The sequence below is a fragment of the Prunus avium genome, chromosome 1 (assembly GCF_965620075.1).
Source record: "Prunus avium chromosome 1, drPruAviu1.hap1.1, whole genome shotgun sequence".
Taxonomy (NCBI): Eukaryota; Viridiplantae; Streptophyta; class Magnoliopsida; order Rosales; family Rosaceae; genus Prunus; species Prunus avium.
The window spans coordinates 61,848,548-61,865,618 of NC_142284.1; the positions used below are offsets into that span (position 1 = coordinate 61,848,548).

General features: G+C 37.1%; 3 protein-coding genes across 3 annotated transcripts; all 3 read left to right on the forward strand.

The window, feature by feature from the left end:
• The first annotated feature begins 872 nt into the window (after positions 1 to 872).
• On the forward strand, positions 873 to 10,293 carry LOC110765676 (Beta-glucosidase, GBA2 type family protein). The gene is made up of 20 exons (XM_021968865.2): positions 873 to 1,010; positions 1,865 to 1,944; positions 2,685 to 2,789; positions 3,360 to 3,416; positions 3,550 to 3,620; positions 3,987 to 4,086; positions 4,497 to 4,567; positions 4,671 to 4,771; positions 4,849 to 4,952; positions 5,046 to 5,099; positions 5,399 to 5,454; positions 5,648 to 5,686; positions 5,799 to 5,943; positions 6,700 to 6,881; positions 6,959 to 7,026; positions 7,681 to 7,753; positions 7,821 to 7,882; positions 7,976 to 8,903; positions 9,466 to 9,756; positions 9,862 to 10,293. The coding sequence occupies exons 2-20, from the start codon at positions 1,870 to 1,872 to the stop codon at positions 10,136 to 10,138; spliced, it is 2,859 nt and encodes a 952-aa protein (XP_021824557.1). The 5' UTR covers positions 873 to 1,010; positions 1,865 to 1,869; the 3' UTR covers positions 10,139 to 10,293.
• A 507-nt stretch (positions 10,294 to 10,800) lies between these two features.
• LOC110765784 (mitogen-activated protein kinase kinase kinase 18-like) lies at positions 10,801 to 12,723 on the forward strand. Its single transcript, XM_021969014.2, has one exon. It carries the CDS (start codon positions 11,392 to 11,394, stop codon positions 12,472 to 12,474), a length of 1,083 nt encoding a protein of 360 aa, XP_021824706.1. The 5' UTR covers positions 10,801 to 11,391; the 3' UTR covers positions 12,475 to 12,723.
• Positions 12,724 to 13,341: 618 nt separating this feature from the next.
• LOC110765604 (pentatricopeptide repeat-containing protein At5g66520) lies at positions 13,342 to 15,588 on the forward strand. The gene has a single exon (XM_021968753.2). The coding sequence runs from the start codon at positions 13,489 to 13,491 to the stop codon at positions 15,397 to 15,399; it is 1,911 nt and encodes a 636-aa protein (XP_021824445.1). The 5' UTR covers positions 13,342 to 13,488; the 3' UTR covers positions 15,400 to 15,588.
• Positions 15,589 to 17,071: the final 1,483 nt, after the last annotated feature.

Sequence of the window (17,071 nt, forward strand, 5' to 3'; positions counted from 1 at the left end):
GAAGTAAATCACAATATGACAAGAACAAGGAAATATAAAATTCATGAGGTACGAATTTTTAAAGCAATAAACATGCATGATTGCAAATCCTTAAAGACACCTCATGCCAGTTAATAAATGTTACCAACATAGATTCTCTCATAGAAAATTCTAGGAGCAAAAAGAATAAAAAAAAGGTTTCCAAATTCACGTTCCTCCTCCAGCATGAGTTTGAAGAAAAGCTAACTTTGCCAAAATGAGAAAGCCGGAAGCATCTCCTCCTTTTCCAAAAAAGAAATCGAAATAGAAAATAATATAATAACAACTTAAGACTTCTTTTTTATTTATTTATAAAAGTTGTAAAAGGGTCAATTTTTTTCTTTCAGAAAAGAACATAAAAGTCACATTCATAACAAATGTTAACGTCAAGAAAGATAAATGTTAGCGTAAAGAAAAATGACACACCTCATCCATCCACCAAACAGACAGAAAATAAGAAGAATGAAAAAACCAAAACAAAACCTCCTGAGATAATTAAAAAAGAAAAAAGAAAAAAAAACAACCACAATTTAAAATGACATCATTGTCTTTAATAATTCTAGCCTCTTGGCACACGTTCACGCATGTGCCAATTGGTTTTCTCTTGTTTTTTTTCTTTTTTTTCTAGAATGAAGAAAAGATAATATGGGTAGTTATGTTCCATAAAAGTAGGACCTATTATCTGATTTTGTTTTTATTATTATTATTTTTAATAAAAAAATGTCAATTTACCATATTATCCTCATTTAATTATTAATTTTAATTTTTAATATTTGAATTAATCAAGGGCAGTTTTTGGCATTTTGAATGTTTCACCATTCTTTTGCTTTATATATATAGATAGATAAGACTGGCCATAGGCAAGTAAAGACATGCAGAACGGTCCAAGGGCCTTTAAGATCAACCCACTCTCTCTGACTTTCTCATCTGTCATTTGCGGAGCCCCTCTGTATCTCTGAACCCAGTTGGAGTTCCAGTCTGATACCTGTCAGGTTTGATGCCATTTTGTTCGTAATGCTTTTTTTTTCAAGTTGATAATTTTGCATTGGTGGGGTTGGAAGAAACATGCTAAATATGGTTCATCTTTTTTGTATATTTAGATGTTGGGTTCATGGCTTCCTTTGACCCGATTTCATGCTCTTTAGACTGCGTGCTCATTTGATATTTGCATGACACGCATGAGTCTGTTTTTGCCATGCATGTTTGTGTTTCTTTGTCATGAGAGTGATCAGATGATTATTCAGTGAAATGGGTTATTAAAAATAGTTAAAAATTCTTGAATTTTATTTTTTTCCAATTGGGTTTTTATTTATGTCTGTGTGTTGTTGTTTGTGTTTTTAAATTTAAGGCAGTTCTGGGTTGCCTGAATTGGAAATGTCAATTCTGTGGAACCAGCAAGCATTGGCTGGTGTGGAATTGAGGCCTCTGGAATTTAAAATCGAATTTCAGTTCCTCATTGTCTGTTTTACTCAAGAAAACTGACCATGAATCAAGTTGAAATCAAGTTGAGTTCTAATAATGGCATTGCAGAGTGCTCACTTAAAGTCAAAAACAAATATGGTTCCTTCTGTGATTAAAAAAAATGACCATATGGTTACAACTACCATAATTTTGATAATCTTGAAAAAAAATTCTCTAGCATAATTGTAGTACCTTAATTTGGTGGATGAGATAATGGAAAAGAGCATTTCATAGTTACAAACATATAGGAGTTAAATGGTAGCTGCAATTTCAATAGTTATATTGATGTTGTTAATTCAAGTCAGCACATAATAACTGGCAGAAAATATCGAGTTACTCTTGTAAATGCGCTCTGCTTGATTGAGTAATTCTTTGTTTGATACAGGAAATATGCTTGAGAAGAAGATATTGGAGAATGGGTTTGTTGAAAGAGATAAGGAGGATTCTGATTCTTCATTTGACAAGGTAGTCTATGTACACAGATCATATACTGTAACTGTAAGAAGTAATTTATCAAAGTTCCCTTCTTATCTGAAACAAGCGCAATTAAACCTGTTCTTGATGTGTATGAAAGATTTTAACTTTTAACTTGTCCTTACATTCTTCGAAAGATGTTATTATGTCTACTTGTTTGGCTAATTACTGAATTTGCATATTCTCTCCCAACAAATTTGAGTATTTGTGAAATTCTGGTTTGTCATGAGAATATGATGTAGGCTTGTCCTGGTCCAGTTATACACTGCTGCTGAATATGTTTTAGAGGGCTAGTTTCAGCATCACTGTTTCTTGTGCATCTTGGAGGAGAAGGTTAGGTGTGATAATGTAATTGTGCTTAAAGATGAAGTAATGGTAATAAGTTTGGCTCTTCAATGTCTTCAAGTATAGAAATTAAGGCTGATTAGCATTTCACCTTTTAATATTGAAGACCCACTGTATTCATGCCTGTACTCTTGAAGCCATGAACTGTCAAATATGAAAATATAAGAAAAAAGCTTAGATTCTATCACTGGGGAATGCTGGTATGTGCCACTATGAACATTGTAGATCTTTGATTACTTAACAAGGTGATAACATAGTCAGTGTGATGTAATTTTTAGATTTTGCAAGTGACCTAAGACTGTTAGTTGACATTTGCTTGTGACTTGAAAGCTTTCTGCCTTTTGATGCTCTCTTATATGTAATTTGTTTTGTATTTCTGGATTAAGGTTGACCCTGGGAAGCCCACGTCGTTGACCTGGAAACGAAAATTAAATAGCAAGGGAAATGATCCTTTGCCATTCACTCTAACTTTAAAAGAGATCATTCAGATGGTAAGTTTGCACTTTTAAATATGAATTTCTATTTAAAGACCATAGAAGTCATATGATTGCTTGCTAATTTCTTCAGGTACAAATACTTAACTATGTACTCATTTGGAAAAGGTTAACGTTCTTTTGTACAATATAGAATGCTTCAAGTACACAGTGTATGAACATGAACAAAAGATGTATCAACTGGAGATATTTCATATAGAATTTTAGGTCTGGGCTTAGACTAAACATGATCACCTTTTTGACATATTATTGTTAATGTATATTTTCTTTTGGCCAAAGAGAAAATGATTCGCTATCCCTCAGTTTTCTGTTTCATTATAGGATGATGGGTTTGAATTTCACCTGGTTTTCCTAGGAATTGATCTACAATTTATTATTAAATTAAATCTAAAATTTCAATAATCGGATATGTAATAGTTAGAAACTTAGATTAGATAATCCTAGAGCTAGACACATGTTTTCCTTAGGCCTTGTTGATGCAGCATGTCACCAACTGCCATTTTAATATCTGACCTTTTCGTTCTCTTATTGTTTCTGTCAACAATATTTCCTGTTCTGTTTTGGTAGGCTCCAATAGGTGTTCGCCTTTGGCGTCATCTACGAGAAGAAGCTGCCAATGGAAGGGTAATCTTTATTATGAAAAATGGAGCTTAGTTACTTTTAAGATTTCTTATTTTAAGTAATGTATCTAATTGAATTCCTTCCTGCCACGGTTGCACCTGTTTCTTTTTTTTTTTTTTTTTTTTTGTTTCTGCAGGAAGCTTTCATTAATCCATTTGTTAAGCGCCTTCTAACATCTAGTCATGGTGTTCCCCTTGGTGGTATTGGGTAAGTTTTCAATCTCTCTTTGTTGTATTTGTTTGAAGCTTTCTACTTTTGTGTAGTTTAGCTTATTAAAACATACTTTTATTTGCATATCATATTTGAAGGTTCATTTTTGGTTGATGAAATATATTGTTCAACTTGACAAGGTGCTATGAAATTTTAACAGGGAGCTAAATATATTGCCTGAACTGCATAGTCTTTTTTTTTTTGGGCAAGGAACTGCATAGTCTATATGTCGAATGTTTGTCACTGAGAGAACTTTTGGTGTTTCCAAATCTATTTATTTGTTTGTTTGTTGCAGTTGTGAATCTGTATCAATCATTCACAAGTACCTTGTATTATATATGATCCTTTTGTTTGCTTTATCAGGGCAGGAAGCATTGGAAGAAGTTATACTGGTGAATTTCAGCGCTGGCAACTGTTCCCAGGAACATTGGAAGAGAAACCTGTTTTAGCAGATCAATTTTCTGTAAGTGAATTCTAATAGAAAAAATAAAACAAAAGCAGAAAAGTTCATCGCCTGCCATCTCAAGAATTTCTTCACTAATGATATCTATGTATCTCATTGTTTGAGAACTCTCTATTTGTCAGAAATTCAGAATCTAACAATGAGATACTCTACTATAAGAATGTTATTGAAAGCTAGCACCATAAACGTGCTCATTTTTCTTCTGAAACCTTCTCATGCAATTTCATCATCATTTGAAGTTGTAACCAAACAGTTTGCGATTTGTTCTTTTCCCTTGTGGAATCTTCTTATACGATTTCATCATCATTCTAACCAAACAGTTTGCAATAGTCTTTACTTTTTTCTTCTTTTTCTTTAAAATGATATAACAGTTTTTTCCTTAATAAAACTGGATGCAAATGCTTTGTCAGGTATTTGTTTCCCGCACCAATGGTGAAAAATACTCTACTGTGCTCTGCCCGAGGACACCAGAGGTTCTCAAGTAAGCTCTTAAAAATGATACGAGACAAATTTATTTATTTATTTTAATTTTTCTAGAAAAAAACCCCTAAGAATGAATTTACTGATATTGTGAGCATAAACAGAGAGAGTGAAGTTTCAGGGATCGGATCTTGGGACTGGAATCTGAACGGGGATAATTCTTCATATCATGCTCTTTTTCCACGGGCTTGGTCTGTTTATGAGGGTAATATAGATACATTAATTGTTATACTTCTGAGTCTATTATCTCCTTCATTGGTCATCTTTTTCTCTTTGATGCAGGTGAACCCGACCCTGCTCTCAAAATAGTTTGTCGTCAAATTTCACCTTTTATTCCCCATAACTACAAGGAGAGCAGCTTCCCTGTCTCAGTTTTTACTTTCACGGTAAGAATGATTCTGCTAGAAATATGTTTTCAGAAAATCTGACACAGCTGTATCAATAATTCTCTCTCTCTCTCTCTCTCTCTCTCTCTCCAGCTATATAATTCTGGAAAGACTGCAGCGGATGTCACACTGCTTTTCACATGGGCAGTAAGTCATTTTTGTCTGTGTTATTTATTTTTATCTGCCTTTTTTTGTTTTTCATTTTGTTTGGAAATCTTGAATCCAAGACTTATCCCACCCCCAGCCACCATTTACTACCTATACAGAAGCCCAAGTTTCTGTTTTGATTCATCACTTTCAACATACTAATATTCTGTTACTTTTTCAATGCATCGTACTTGGATCAAGTAGCTAAGTCTATATTATTTAGTTTTTTTCTTGAAAGAGTATGACACATGAGAAGCCATTAATACTTATTCAAAATCATTTTGTCATGTCCCATTCAGAATTCTGTTGGAGGGCTTTCTGAATTTTCTGGTCATCACTTCAATTCAAGAGCAGTGTAAGAATCTTGTCCTTAGATTGACTTCACTTTGGTATTTCCAATTTGAACCTTTGATTTTTGAAATAACATGAATCTGTATGTGTACAAATGGATGGATATACATGTTTGGTGATGTATCTCTTAATATTAAAGATTTCTTACCACCATACCTATAATTTGTTCTAACCCACAATACCATTTGACCTGTTAGGATAAAGGATGGCGTGCATGGCGTACTTCTACATCACAGGCAAGTTCCCTTCCTTGATATAGATTGAAAAAGATTCTTGAAATGGTTTGCTCAATTTACAATGTGTTTATTATATTTCTCTACATGTAACACCCTTTATTTGCCAATCCAGGACTGCAAATGGACTACCTCCGGTGACATTTGCAATAGCAGCAGAGGAGACTGATGGTATCCATGTGTCAGAGTGCCCTTGCTTTGTGATATCTGGTGACTCCATGGGTATCACAGCAAAGGAAATGTGGAAGGAGATAAAAGAGGTCAGTAGATTATGCACATTTTCATGTCATAGAATGTTTCACTGTCTTCGGCTTGCATTTAGCATTAGACGTACTAGGAATACGTCTCCTTCCCCTTAGGAATCTGGATTCTATGCAAGCTGTTGATTAGTATTTCCCAGCAATTATTGCTGAGAGAATTTTTCTTTACCATAAACTTTTGTTTCCAATTTTCGCTTTATTTTAGTTATTACAAGAAAGTAGTTTATTAAGGTTAGATTTCACACTTTTCAATGATAGCCTGCGCTTGTGCCATTATCTGGATATATAAGGTTTACTTATTAGCATATTAGTACCCCGAAATGGTTTGAGAAGTTTTCTTGTTTTGCAGCTTTTTAATTCTTTCTGGACCCATAGCAACTATCTGGTTTCTTTTGAGGAAGTTCATATGCTAAGTCTAAATTTTTTGGTGAATGCCAATTAAAACATCACTCGGTATGAATAGGAAAACTTGCTCAATGTTCAAAGTCCTTGTTGGATCCAAGTGCTCAATATGGCCACAGAGGAATGTCTTGCAGGCATTCATACTCCATTCTCAGCTTTGGATTTTTGTTCTCTCCCATTTTGGGACTAGCCTTTAAGGAATTGTTTTTTTTTTTGGATTGTGAGTTTTTTCATTTAACATCATTCGATGCTATTGAAGGAAATTGTGCTGGGCAGGAGGCCCTTTTTATTTTGGTATATCTGAAATATGCTTTTTATTCTTAGAATTTGATATACCTGCTTCTTTTGTAACAGCATGGATCCTTTGACCGTCTTAATTCCACAGAAACGTCATTAGATTCAGAACCCGGATCATCTATTGGGGCAGCCGTTGCTGCATCTGTGACAGTTCCATCAGATGGAGTACGTACTGTAACATTTTCATTGGCATGGGATTGCCCAGAAGTAAAATTCATGGGTGGGAAGACGTATCACAGGTGGGTGGCCAAACACTTGGGTGAAAGTTATGATACAGTGAGAATAGTACTTACATGCTGTTAAATTTTATGAACAGGCGTTACACTAAATTCTATGGCACTCACGGGGATGCTGTTGCAAATATTGCTCATGATGCTATTCTTGGTAATGGTTGATTGTGTACATTTCATATTGGTCAATCTTTTGTTAAATTTTTAATATGGTGGTCAAAATTTGAGATTAAGGCTGTTCGTTATAAATGACATTGCAATTTTAAATTTGATCATTTTCCTCACACTCAACTCTGCTCAACTAAGCTTTTACCCCTTAAGTTAGGGCAAATCATATGCCAGTTCTTTGTATTTCTCAAAATTCTGTTGGCTTTTTGTGTCATTTTGTTGCACAATGACATTAGAAACACAATAAGTTTCATTGATGAAAATCTTCACTCCTCCACTCCTTGATCGCTGAGTTCAGAATTTTTATTTGAAAGATGATGCATGACACCTATTTTAGTATTGCAACCCTTATTGGTCAATGTGATTGTACCCAATTTGATGAGTTAGGTCGATGCATTCTTAAACAATCCTTGTGTCATCATCCAGCCCTAAAGGAACATTGTGCCAAGCTACCCTGTTCTTTATACCAGGAAATGGTCACATAGTATATTGGTGACTGGTCATATATAGGAGTGTGTCACTTCCTGCTCCTTTAACTAGGAAATGCTAATTCATCATTACTTTGTTATATTATCTATTGATTGTGATCACTCCCCTTACATTCCTTTTTTTTTTTGGTTTTATTTTCTTTGAAATATAGAGCATCACCATTGGGAGTCCCAGATCGAATCATGGCAAAGACCAGTTCTTGATGACAAGAGACTTCCTGAATGGTGAGTTTAGATGTGTAATCTGATTGCAAATTTTTCAGATTCCTAAGATTTTCAAGGTTCTCTGCAGGTACCCTATCACTCTGTTCAATGAGCTCTATTATCTTAATTCCGGGGGCACAGTTTGGACAGGTATTTTTTGAGTTTGTAATTTTCTCCAGTGAAATTTGACACTTGTAATGAAACATTAGTTCATCTTTCTTTCAAATAATCTTTTTTTTTCAGATGGCTTACCTCCCATGCATAGTTTAACAAGCATTGGAGGAAGGAAGTTTTCTCTTGATAGGTCCTCATTAGGTTTGAAAAGCATCATTGATGTACCCCCTCAAAATGACACTGCTATTGACATTCTTGGAAGGATGACATCAATACTTGAGCAAGTTCACACACCCATAGCATCAAATTCTGCATTTGGAACAAATCTGCTTCAGGAGGGAGAAGAAAACATTGGTCAATTTCTATATTTTGAAGGAATTGAATATCAGATGTGGAACACTTACGATGTCCATTTCTACTCATCTTTTGCACTAATCATGCTATTTCCAAAACTTCAACTCAGCATCCAAAGAGACTTTGCAGCAGCAGTAATGATGCATGACCCCAGTAAAATGAGACTTCTTCATGATGGAAAATGGGTCCAAAGAAAGGTTCTTGGAGCTGTTCCTCATGATATCGGCCTCCATGACCCCTGGTTTGAAGTAAATGCTTATAACCTGTATAACACAGATAGGTGGAAAGACTTGAATCCTAAGTTTGTTCTCCAAGTTTACAGGGATGTGGTTGCTACTGGTGATAAGAAGTTTGCACAAGCCGTTTGGCCCTCTGTTTATGTTGCAATGGCTTATATGGAACAATTTGATAAGGATGGCGACGGAATGATTGAGAATGACGGCTTCCCTGATCAGACTTATGATACATGGTCCGTATCTGGTGTGAGTGCATATAGTGGTGGGTTGTGGTTAGCTGCATTGCAGGCTGCATCAGCCATGGCACGAGAAGTAGGCGACAAGGGTTCGGAGGATTATTTTTGGGGCAAGTTTCAGAAGGCTAAAGTTGTGTATGAGACATTATGGAATGGATCTTACTTTAATTATGACAACAGTGGTCAAAGTTCAAGTTCATCAATTCAAGCTGATCAATTGGCCGGACAATGGTGTGTTGTGACTGAAGTAACATCTTAGATATGTTGAAATGTCATCTACGCATGTTAATTAAAAGAGTTCTTTCACAAACACAAACATACATGAGCTCTGCTCACACACATTGAAATTATTTTCTTGTTGTTTGAAGACAGAAATGGTCTAAACTTTTCCGTGAAAAGCACGAAAAGTTCAAAACAAAACAATGTCCATAATTGCAAGTCTGTTTACATGTCAGACAATTTATCACTTGGGTAGAGCATAAACTGGCATGTAAGTATCCATTTAGGCATAGGCACAAAGCAAATAATTAGCCTACTTTATTGTTCACTTTCTGTGTTTGTTTTTATGGGGTAACTTATTTCTATGTTTCTTTGTCTTTATAGGATGTATCTTAGATTGCCTGCTTATATAACTAGGCGATCCCTTGTAATCTTACCCTAGGTTTCCCTGTTGATATGAGAATGCAGTTAAATAAATTTCCCCTAGTTTGTTTCTCTTCCCATAGAAAAAGATACTTTGAAAACAAACTATTTAAAATCCTGAATTAAGACTTACTGTCTAGCTACTTTGCAGGTATGCCAGAGCTTGTGGTCTTTTGCCAATTGTTGATGAAGACAAGGCACGAAGTGCACTGGAAAAGGTTTATACTTACAATGTCCTAAAATTTAAGGATGGGAGACAAGGGGCTGTTAACGGGATGCTACCTGATGGAAAGGTTGACATGTCGTCAATGCAGTCGAGAGAAATATGGTCCGGAGTCACATATGCTGTTGCTGCAACGATGATCCATGAAGATATGATTGATATGGCATTTCATACTGCAGGTGGAGTCTACGAAGCTGCGTGGTCCAAAGAAGGTCTTGGGTGAGTTAACTTTACAATTGGTAACCAGCTAAAGATTGGTAAAAGTCTAACATAAAATCAAAGGTCCTTTTCTTGCTTCTTAACTCTCTACTATCTTATCAACAGATACGCTTTTCAGACACCTGAAGCTTGGACCACCAGTGGCGAATTCAGATCGTTAGCTTACATGCGCCCTCTGGCCATTTGGTCGATGCAATGGGCATTATCAAAGCCGACGCTGTTCAAGCAGGAGATGAAATTAGAAGCGGATGAAGGTTCTTTGCATAGGCACAAGGTTGGATTTGCAAAAGTTGCTCAGTTTTTAAAGTTGCCACAAGAGGAAGAATCAAGAAGTATTTTACAGGCTGTCTTCGATTATACTTGCAAGAGGTTGTGGATATGAGTGAAATTTCTGCCAGTATTATAGCACATCTTGAATCTTGATTGTTGTTATAAATTCCTATATATACTATATACAGTGATGTTGTGTAATTCAATAACAAGAAAGCAATTAGGCTTCTGTTATATACTATTGGATTTGAAAACTTTTTTGGATTACTCATGTCCTATAATTAACATAAATTATATGAAAGGACCGTCTTGCTAGACGTGCTATACAAAAAAAGATGAGTTCCGAAAATTTATGGTCTCTTACATTAAAAACAAAACTTATTGTAGTGGTGGTAGTGTCCCTGCTCCATTGCACTCGAGTTTGAATGCTCTTCTCCGTATTGATGCTTTCTAAGTTAGAATCCCCCTCCCCTCCTCATATGGTAGTCCGAATCCCCCTCCTCATAAAGTAGTTTAGAATATTGTCCCAAAAAAAATGTTGCCTAAGTATCCAGTTTTCTGGTGTTTCAAATGAAAATATATTTCTCAAGTATTAGACACACTTGCGGCATGTAGAAAGCAGTTTCCTTAGAATGAATGGCAAGAAATTCAGTGTCTCATAGCCGTTCTTTTTCTGCCTAATTTCTAAAGCGGCAGTAACTGCAAATTGTCATGTTTTTTTTTTATGTCTGGAACATATGAATTTGATTTTAGTTTCTGCCACGTGGCAGGTACCCATTAGGTCTTTCTTTGATGCTTCTTGTGGCCCTGTCCAATGAGGCTCCGGGAGTTCCACAAGGTTAGGATGGCCAACCGTTATTTGTTCCCCATCAGACTTGATATTTATAAATTCAAAACCCCACTTCAAATTTTCTTTTCTTTTTCCTGGACTTAAATTGTATGTAACAAGAAGGAGAAGAAAACCAAACTTCTCTGTTAGTAAAGAGGAAGGAGAAATCTCCCACTGCTAGGGCGGTTTTCCATCTGAAGGGAAACCGCTCTACCATCATTATATCTTTGAAAATTCGACTGCCATCAAAGTAGAAGTAATTTTGTCATTGAATTTTCAGTTTAAGGCCAAAATAACTCCTTGTTTATATATGTTTCCATTCATTCTGGAACTGTTGACAAGTTTTTTCATCAACCTGTTTTCTTTTTTCTTCTTGTGGGTTTCTTAAATCCTCTGTAAACACATCAGTTTAGTTTTATTTATTTATTTACTCTGCATGCATTTAGAGGGACCGGAATTTCATGTTTTGAGTTGGGTTTTTGTGCCCAATTCAAGATATCTAATAATAACCAATACTCCTTCAAAGAAGATAAGGCATGGCTTCAAATTCTGATCAATGCACATCTCCTCTGCCTGGTGCATGGATGAAGGGCAAACTGGTTGGATCTGGTGCTTTTGGCAGTGTCCATTTGGCCATGAGCAAAGCCACAGGAGCACTTTTTGTTGTGAAATCTGCACAGTCTGCGCATGGAGTTCAGGCTCTGGAGAATGAGGCAAAGATTCTCGAGAGTATGAATTCGCAATACGTTGTTCGATGCCTGGGGAAGGAAAATGGTGAAGGGAAATGCATCAATGTGTTCATGGAGTACATGGCAGGGGGTAGCTTGTCAGATGTGTCACAGATATTTGGTGGTGCTTTGGAGGAAGAGGTGGTTCGTTTGTACACCAGAGAGATTCTTCATGGTCTCAAGTATCTTCATGAAAATGGGATTGTGCATTGTGACCTCAAGTGCAAGAATGTGCTCGTGGGCTCCTCCGGGAATGTGAAGCTGGCGGATTTTGGCTCTGCTAAGAGGCTAAAGGACTCAAAGGCTGATGGGGTTTCCGTGCAGGTTGCTGTGCAATCTATTGGTGGGACTCCATTGTGGATGGCTCCTGAAGTTTTGAGAAATGAAGGGCTGGATTTCGTTTTGGATATTTGGTCATTGGGATGCACGGTCATTGAAATGGCTACTGGCAGGCCTCCTTGGGGTACCAAGACTTCGAATCCGGTGGCTGCTGTTTTGGAGATTGCTTGTGGCAATGAGAAGCCTCAGTTTCCAAGACATTTCTCAGATGAGGGGTTGGATTTCTTAGAAAGGTGCTTGGAGAGAGACCCGAAAAGGAGGTGGTCTGCTGAGGAATTGCTTAACCATCCATTTGTATCAGGAAATTCAATGAGAGTTTCAAGAAAGGGTGTGGCTTGCTCACCTGCAAGTACTCTAGACATTAGAATTTGTGAGGAGGGTTCTGATTACTCATCAGATCATGGAATGGAGAGTCGCGATCCCAATGATTTCCCGAGCAGCCTGAGCAGAAATCCTTTCTCTAAGTGCTGTGATGAAGGAAACAGAAGCACAAGAAGGCAGCAGACTGAGAGTCACTTGGAGTCATCAGAAAATTGGATCACTGTTAGGTAGAGAGACAAGAAAATTGTACATTATCAGAAATTTTTGTTAATGTAGAGAGACAGCTATAGCAAGTAGAGAGAAACAGGTTGCCAGATTTCCAGTAGCTTTTTGGAGGCGTACTTTGTTTCTAACCCTGTACGCTTATAGATTTGGAAGCAAATATTTACTGTAATTTCAATTAGTCTTCTTGCATTTCTTTGAATGCATTACAATACATCACTCATTTTATATATAGAAACCGCTTCTTGTATCAATGACATGGGCACTGTTCAAAGAACCCTCTCTAGCATTTGAATATGGACATCTCTCTTTTTCAAAATTGCCCTTATTGAGGGTTTAAGGTTTAAGGTCTATTAGCTTTTAAATAGTTTGTACATCCTCCTAAAGCCATCAACCCATCGACGAACATTGTCAAAAATTTGGCTTTTTGTTTTTTTGTTTTTTGTCATTCATTAAGGAGGGGGAGGGGGAGTATTATATTGAGTTGCCTCAAAATTGTCTCCTACGTGAATCGACCCTAAGTGCATTTGGGGGGATGGGGAGAGTCTTGCCCACTTTTCCACTGTAGTGTCACCCCATGTGCAAATTTGGCTTATTGTTCAAACGGTCAACAAATTTGCATGTGGATTATTCGTACTTAAGCTCATCGTTTTACACAGATATATCTTTCACTTATAGACAAATTTATTTATTTTGGCTTAGATCCTTTGCCATTCCATCCATAATAACTACCCTTGTATACTTTTTTTCTCTTAAAAAATCAATTTTATTCCAAGAACAAAGGAATAATAAAACAATACAAGAATCAAAAACCCCAAGGGCAAAAAAAGAAAAGAGAATTATTGATTAAAAATCCCTAATGACAACCAACCTATCAAATAAATTAATAGTCCCTAATGACAGGCTTAAAGCGGAAAACGCATAAATCTCTCATACCCGCCATTTTGTGCTAACGAGTTTTCAAAATTATGTGATGAATCAAACCTTGTTGGAGTTGGAGGAGAGAAGAGAGAGAGCTTCTTTATGTTTGCTTATAAGCCCAAATCCCACCTCCTTTCTCTCCCAAAACACATTTCTAATTCCCAAATTTTTCTGGTGAATTCTAATTCCCACCTTTCACCACCTCTCTCTTCTCTCCCACCACGCCCTTCCATCCCCCAAACCAAGCAAGCCCATGCTCAAATCATCGTCTCGGGCCTTGCCGCTGATTCGCCACTCATTTCTCACCTCCTCTGCTTTCTTGCTCTGTCCCCATCAACCCCATTTCACTATTCTCTCTCACTTTACCAATCCATCAAATACCCAAGTGTTTTCGCCACCAATAACATGATCCGGTGCTTCGCAAAAAGCGATTCGCCTCCTCAATCCCTGCTTCTGTTCTCCTCCATGCTGCGAACTTGCGTGAAACCCAATAACCATACTTTTACTTTTCTTTTGCAAGCTTGCAGCAGGGCTTTGGCTCTCAATGAAGGAGCTCAGGTTCATACTGTTGCTGTAAAACTTGGTTTTGGCGGATACGTGTTTGTACGGAATGCTTTGATTCATTTGTACTGTTCTTGTAGTAGAATTGAATGCTCGAAAATGTTATTTGAGGAGAATGCCAGTTCCCGAGATGTAGTTACCTGGAACTCAATGCTAACGGCTTTTGTAAGAGACGAACAGATTGGTGCTGCAGAGAAGCTGTTTGAGGAAATGCCAGAGAGAGACGTGATCTCATGGAGTACGATGATCTCGGGTTACGTTCAGAATGGGCGGTTAGAAGAAGGTTTGGAGTGTTTTAAACAGATGAGAGAGAAGGGGATGAGGCTAAATGAGGCCACCTTAGTCTCAGTTCTTTCAGCATCCGCACAATTGGGTTTGCTCGAACATGGTAGATTAGTTCACTCCCTTGTAGAGTCCTTGAATTTCCCGTTGACTGTTTCCCTTGGCACAGCTCTAATTGACATGTATGCAAAATGTGGATGCATCGAACAGTCTAAACTTTTGTTTAAAAATATGCCCAAGAAAGATATTTGGACATGGAACGTTATGATCTGTGGATTGGCCTCACATGGCCTTGGGAAAGAAGCACTTGCACTCTTTCAAAGGTTCATTGATGAGGGTTTCCGTCCTGTGAACGTCACTTTCATTGGTGTCTTGGGTGCCTGTAGTAGAGCTGGTTTGGTGAGTGAGGGAAGACGTCATTTTAAGTTGATGACAGAGAAGTATAGCATATTACCTGAGATGGAGCATTATGGGTGCATGGTTGATATGTTGGGCCGTGCAGGTTTTTTAGATGAAGCTGTTCAGTTGATCGAGAAGATGACGCTTCCACCAGATCCTGTATTATGGGCAACACTACTTGGTGCTTGTAAGATACATGGATCAATAGAATTGGGTGAGAAGATTGGGAAGAAGTTACTTAAATTGGATCCAACCCATGATGGGCATTATGTACAACTAGCCAGTATATATGCAAAAGCAAGGAAATGGGAAGATGTTACTAGAGTTCGGAGATTATTGGTTGAGCAAAACACCAATAAAGCTGCAGGTTGGAGCTTGATTGAAGCGCAGGGTACAGTTCATAAATTTGTTGCAGGGGATAGAGAGCATGAACGTTCTCTGGAGATTTACAAAATGCTGGAGAAAATTGGAACACGAATAGCTGAATCTGGCTACTCACCAAATGTTTCATCAGTTTTGCATGATATAGGAGAGGAAGAAAAGGAGAATGCAATAAAGGAGCATAGTGAGCGGCTTGCGATGGCTTTGGGCTTGCTTGTAACAGGGGCTGGGGATTGCATTCGAATTGTGAAGAATTTGAGAGTTTGTGAGGATTGTCATGAGGTAAGCAAGATAATTTCAAAGGTGTTTGAGAGAGAAATTATAGTGAGGGATGGAAGCAGATTTCACCATTTCAAGGACGGAAAATGTTCCTGCCTTGATTATTGGTAGCAGCCTTTGCTGTTACCTGCCTTTTTCGTTGATATTTTTCCTCATTCTTTAGTGTTTTTATTCAGAGGCTGTTGCTTTAAATAACTCGAGGAGGGGATAATCTTGTCCGATTAGTGCACCTGCCTGAATCTTGCATTAGATTTCTAGCTGCGACCTTGTGGGTTATCAACTACTAATGTGCTTTCCTTATTAGTTAATTCCATCATTTACCATTTGAATGAAAATAATAATATGACAATTGAATGGAAATAATATAATGAAAATATTAAAACTCATGTGCCATCAATATAAAGGACACTTGGTGCCAACAGGCTTTAGCCTAGTAGAAAGAGTGTTGATTTGAAGACCAGTAGTCTTAGGTTCGAACCTTCATGGCACCTTGACAGTATGTAGAAAACCCCTCCTCTCCAATATCGCTTCGCTTGTATAAAAAACAAAAAACACACACACTTGGCAAATTGAATTTTTCTACCTTAGTTACCATTCTTTCTTAGAGCCACATGCATGTGCTCTTTATATTTGTTTTTGAGAAAAGTACCGTCAAGTCAAAAGAATGGTTTGTTGATGTTGGCTCGCAAAACCAGATGCGGAGGATTGGGAAACGGCACGCTGCAGCTGCACTGACCGATCTCAAGTCTTAGGGTGACCTATCTCTTTTTGGCAGGGAGCAACAGAATGGGGATTGCGTGCAGGCGACCAGTCGGTTTCGTCTAGCAACTATGTGGAGCATGTTTTGACGACGCATGGTTTTTACTTGGAGTGTGTTATCCTATTTTGCTGCAGTTGTTTAAACCTTTTCTAATATGCTTCTTAATTGGGCCTAATTAAGATCTAGGGTTTGAGAGAGTAGAGAGCTAAGGGGGTTTTCTTTGTAAACCAAAGTTTTTCCAATTCTTCTAGTAAAATTTTTAAGGGGGATCACTAGAGAGGACGTAGGCACGTTGCTGAGTCTCTATAAATCTTTTTGTGTTATTGTCTGTTTGCTTTATTTTTCTTTGCAATGTATGTGTTTATTCTTCCTGGGTTTTGTGTGTGGGCGTCGCATAGTCCATCAATGACAAGATCCTATAGTGTTTCCGCACAACATGGTCTACATAATTTGAACCCTTTAATTGAGGCATGATATGCGATATGAATAGGTGCTCAAAACGTAATGAATTTGCAAAGAGTAAAAAGACTCAACGAAACTTGGCTTGGCTTGTAGCAAAAGTGTAGCCAAACAGTTGAAAATGTGATATAAGAATGTGAGAATGAGTTATCCTTTGGTGGAATACAAATTAGGCAAAAATACTATGGTGTAATAAGAATTTAAAAAGTCAACTCAATAGAAGAGTGAAAGGATTTAATGAAGGAGGTTGAGATTCCACCTTAACTCCTTATGATACATATGTAAAATCATAGTGGGTATATTCTATAAATAAAATAAATAAATAAAAGGTGATGTTAGTTGTACCACAATCACATTGTTGATTACCTCTCTAATACATGTGGGTCTTACATATATTAGTGGGGTCCACCTCTATTAGAGAGATAATCACTAAAGTGGTCAATAAATGTGGTCCAAATAGTATTATTGTCTAAAAAAATAGTGCATCGATAACTTTTTTTCCATACAAATAATATCATGAAAGGGAGATTCAAACACAAATAATTGATTAAACAACAATTTAAA

Coding starts and splice junctions, on each gene's coding strand:
- LOC110765676 (XM_021968865.2), top strand. CDS start 1,870: ATGCTTGAGAAGAAGATATTGGAGAATGGGTTTGTTGAAAGAGATAAG. Junction 5,100..5,398: donor CACTGCTTTTCACATGGGCA/GTAAGTCATTTT, acceptor TGTCCCATTCAG/AATTCTGTTGGAGGGCTTTC. Junction 5,455..5,647: donor CACTTCAATTCAAGAGCAGT/GTAAGAATCTTG, acceptor TTGACCTGTTAG/GATAAAGGATGGCGTGCATG.
- LOC110765784 (XM_021969014.2), top strand. CDS start 11,392: ATGGCTTCAAATTCTGATCAATGCACATCTCCTCTGCCTGGTGCATGG.
- LOC110765604 (XM_021968753.2), top strand. CDS start 13,489: ATGTTTGCTTATAAGCCCAAATCCCACCTCCTTTCTCTCCCAAAACAC.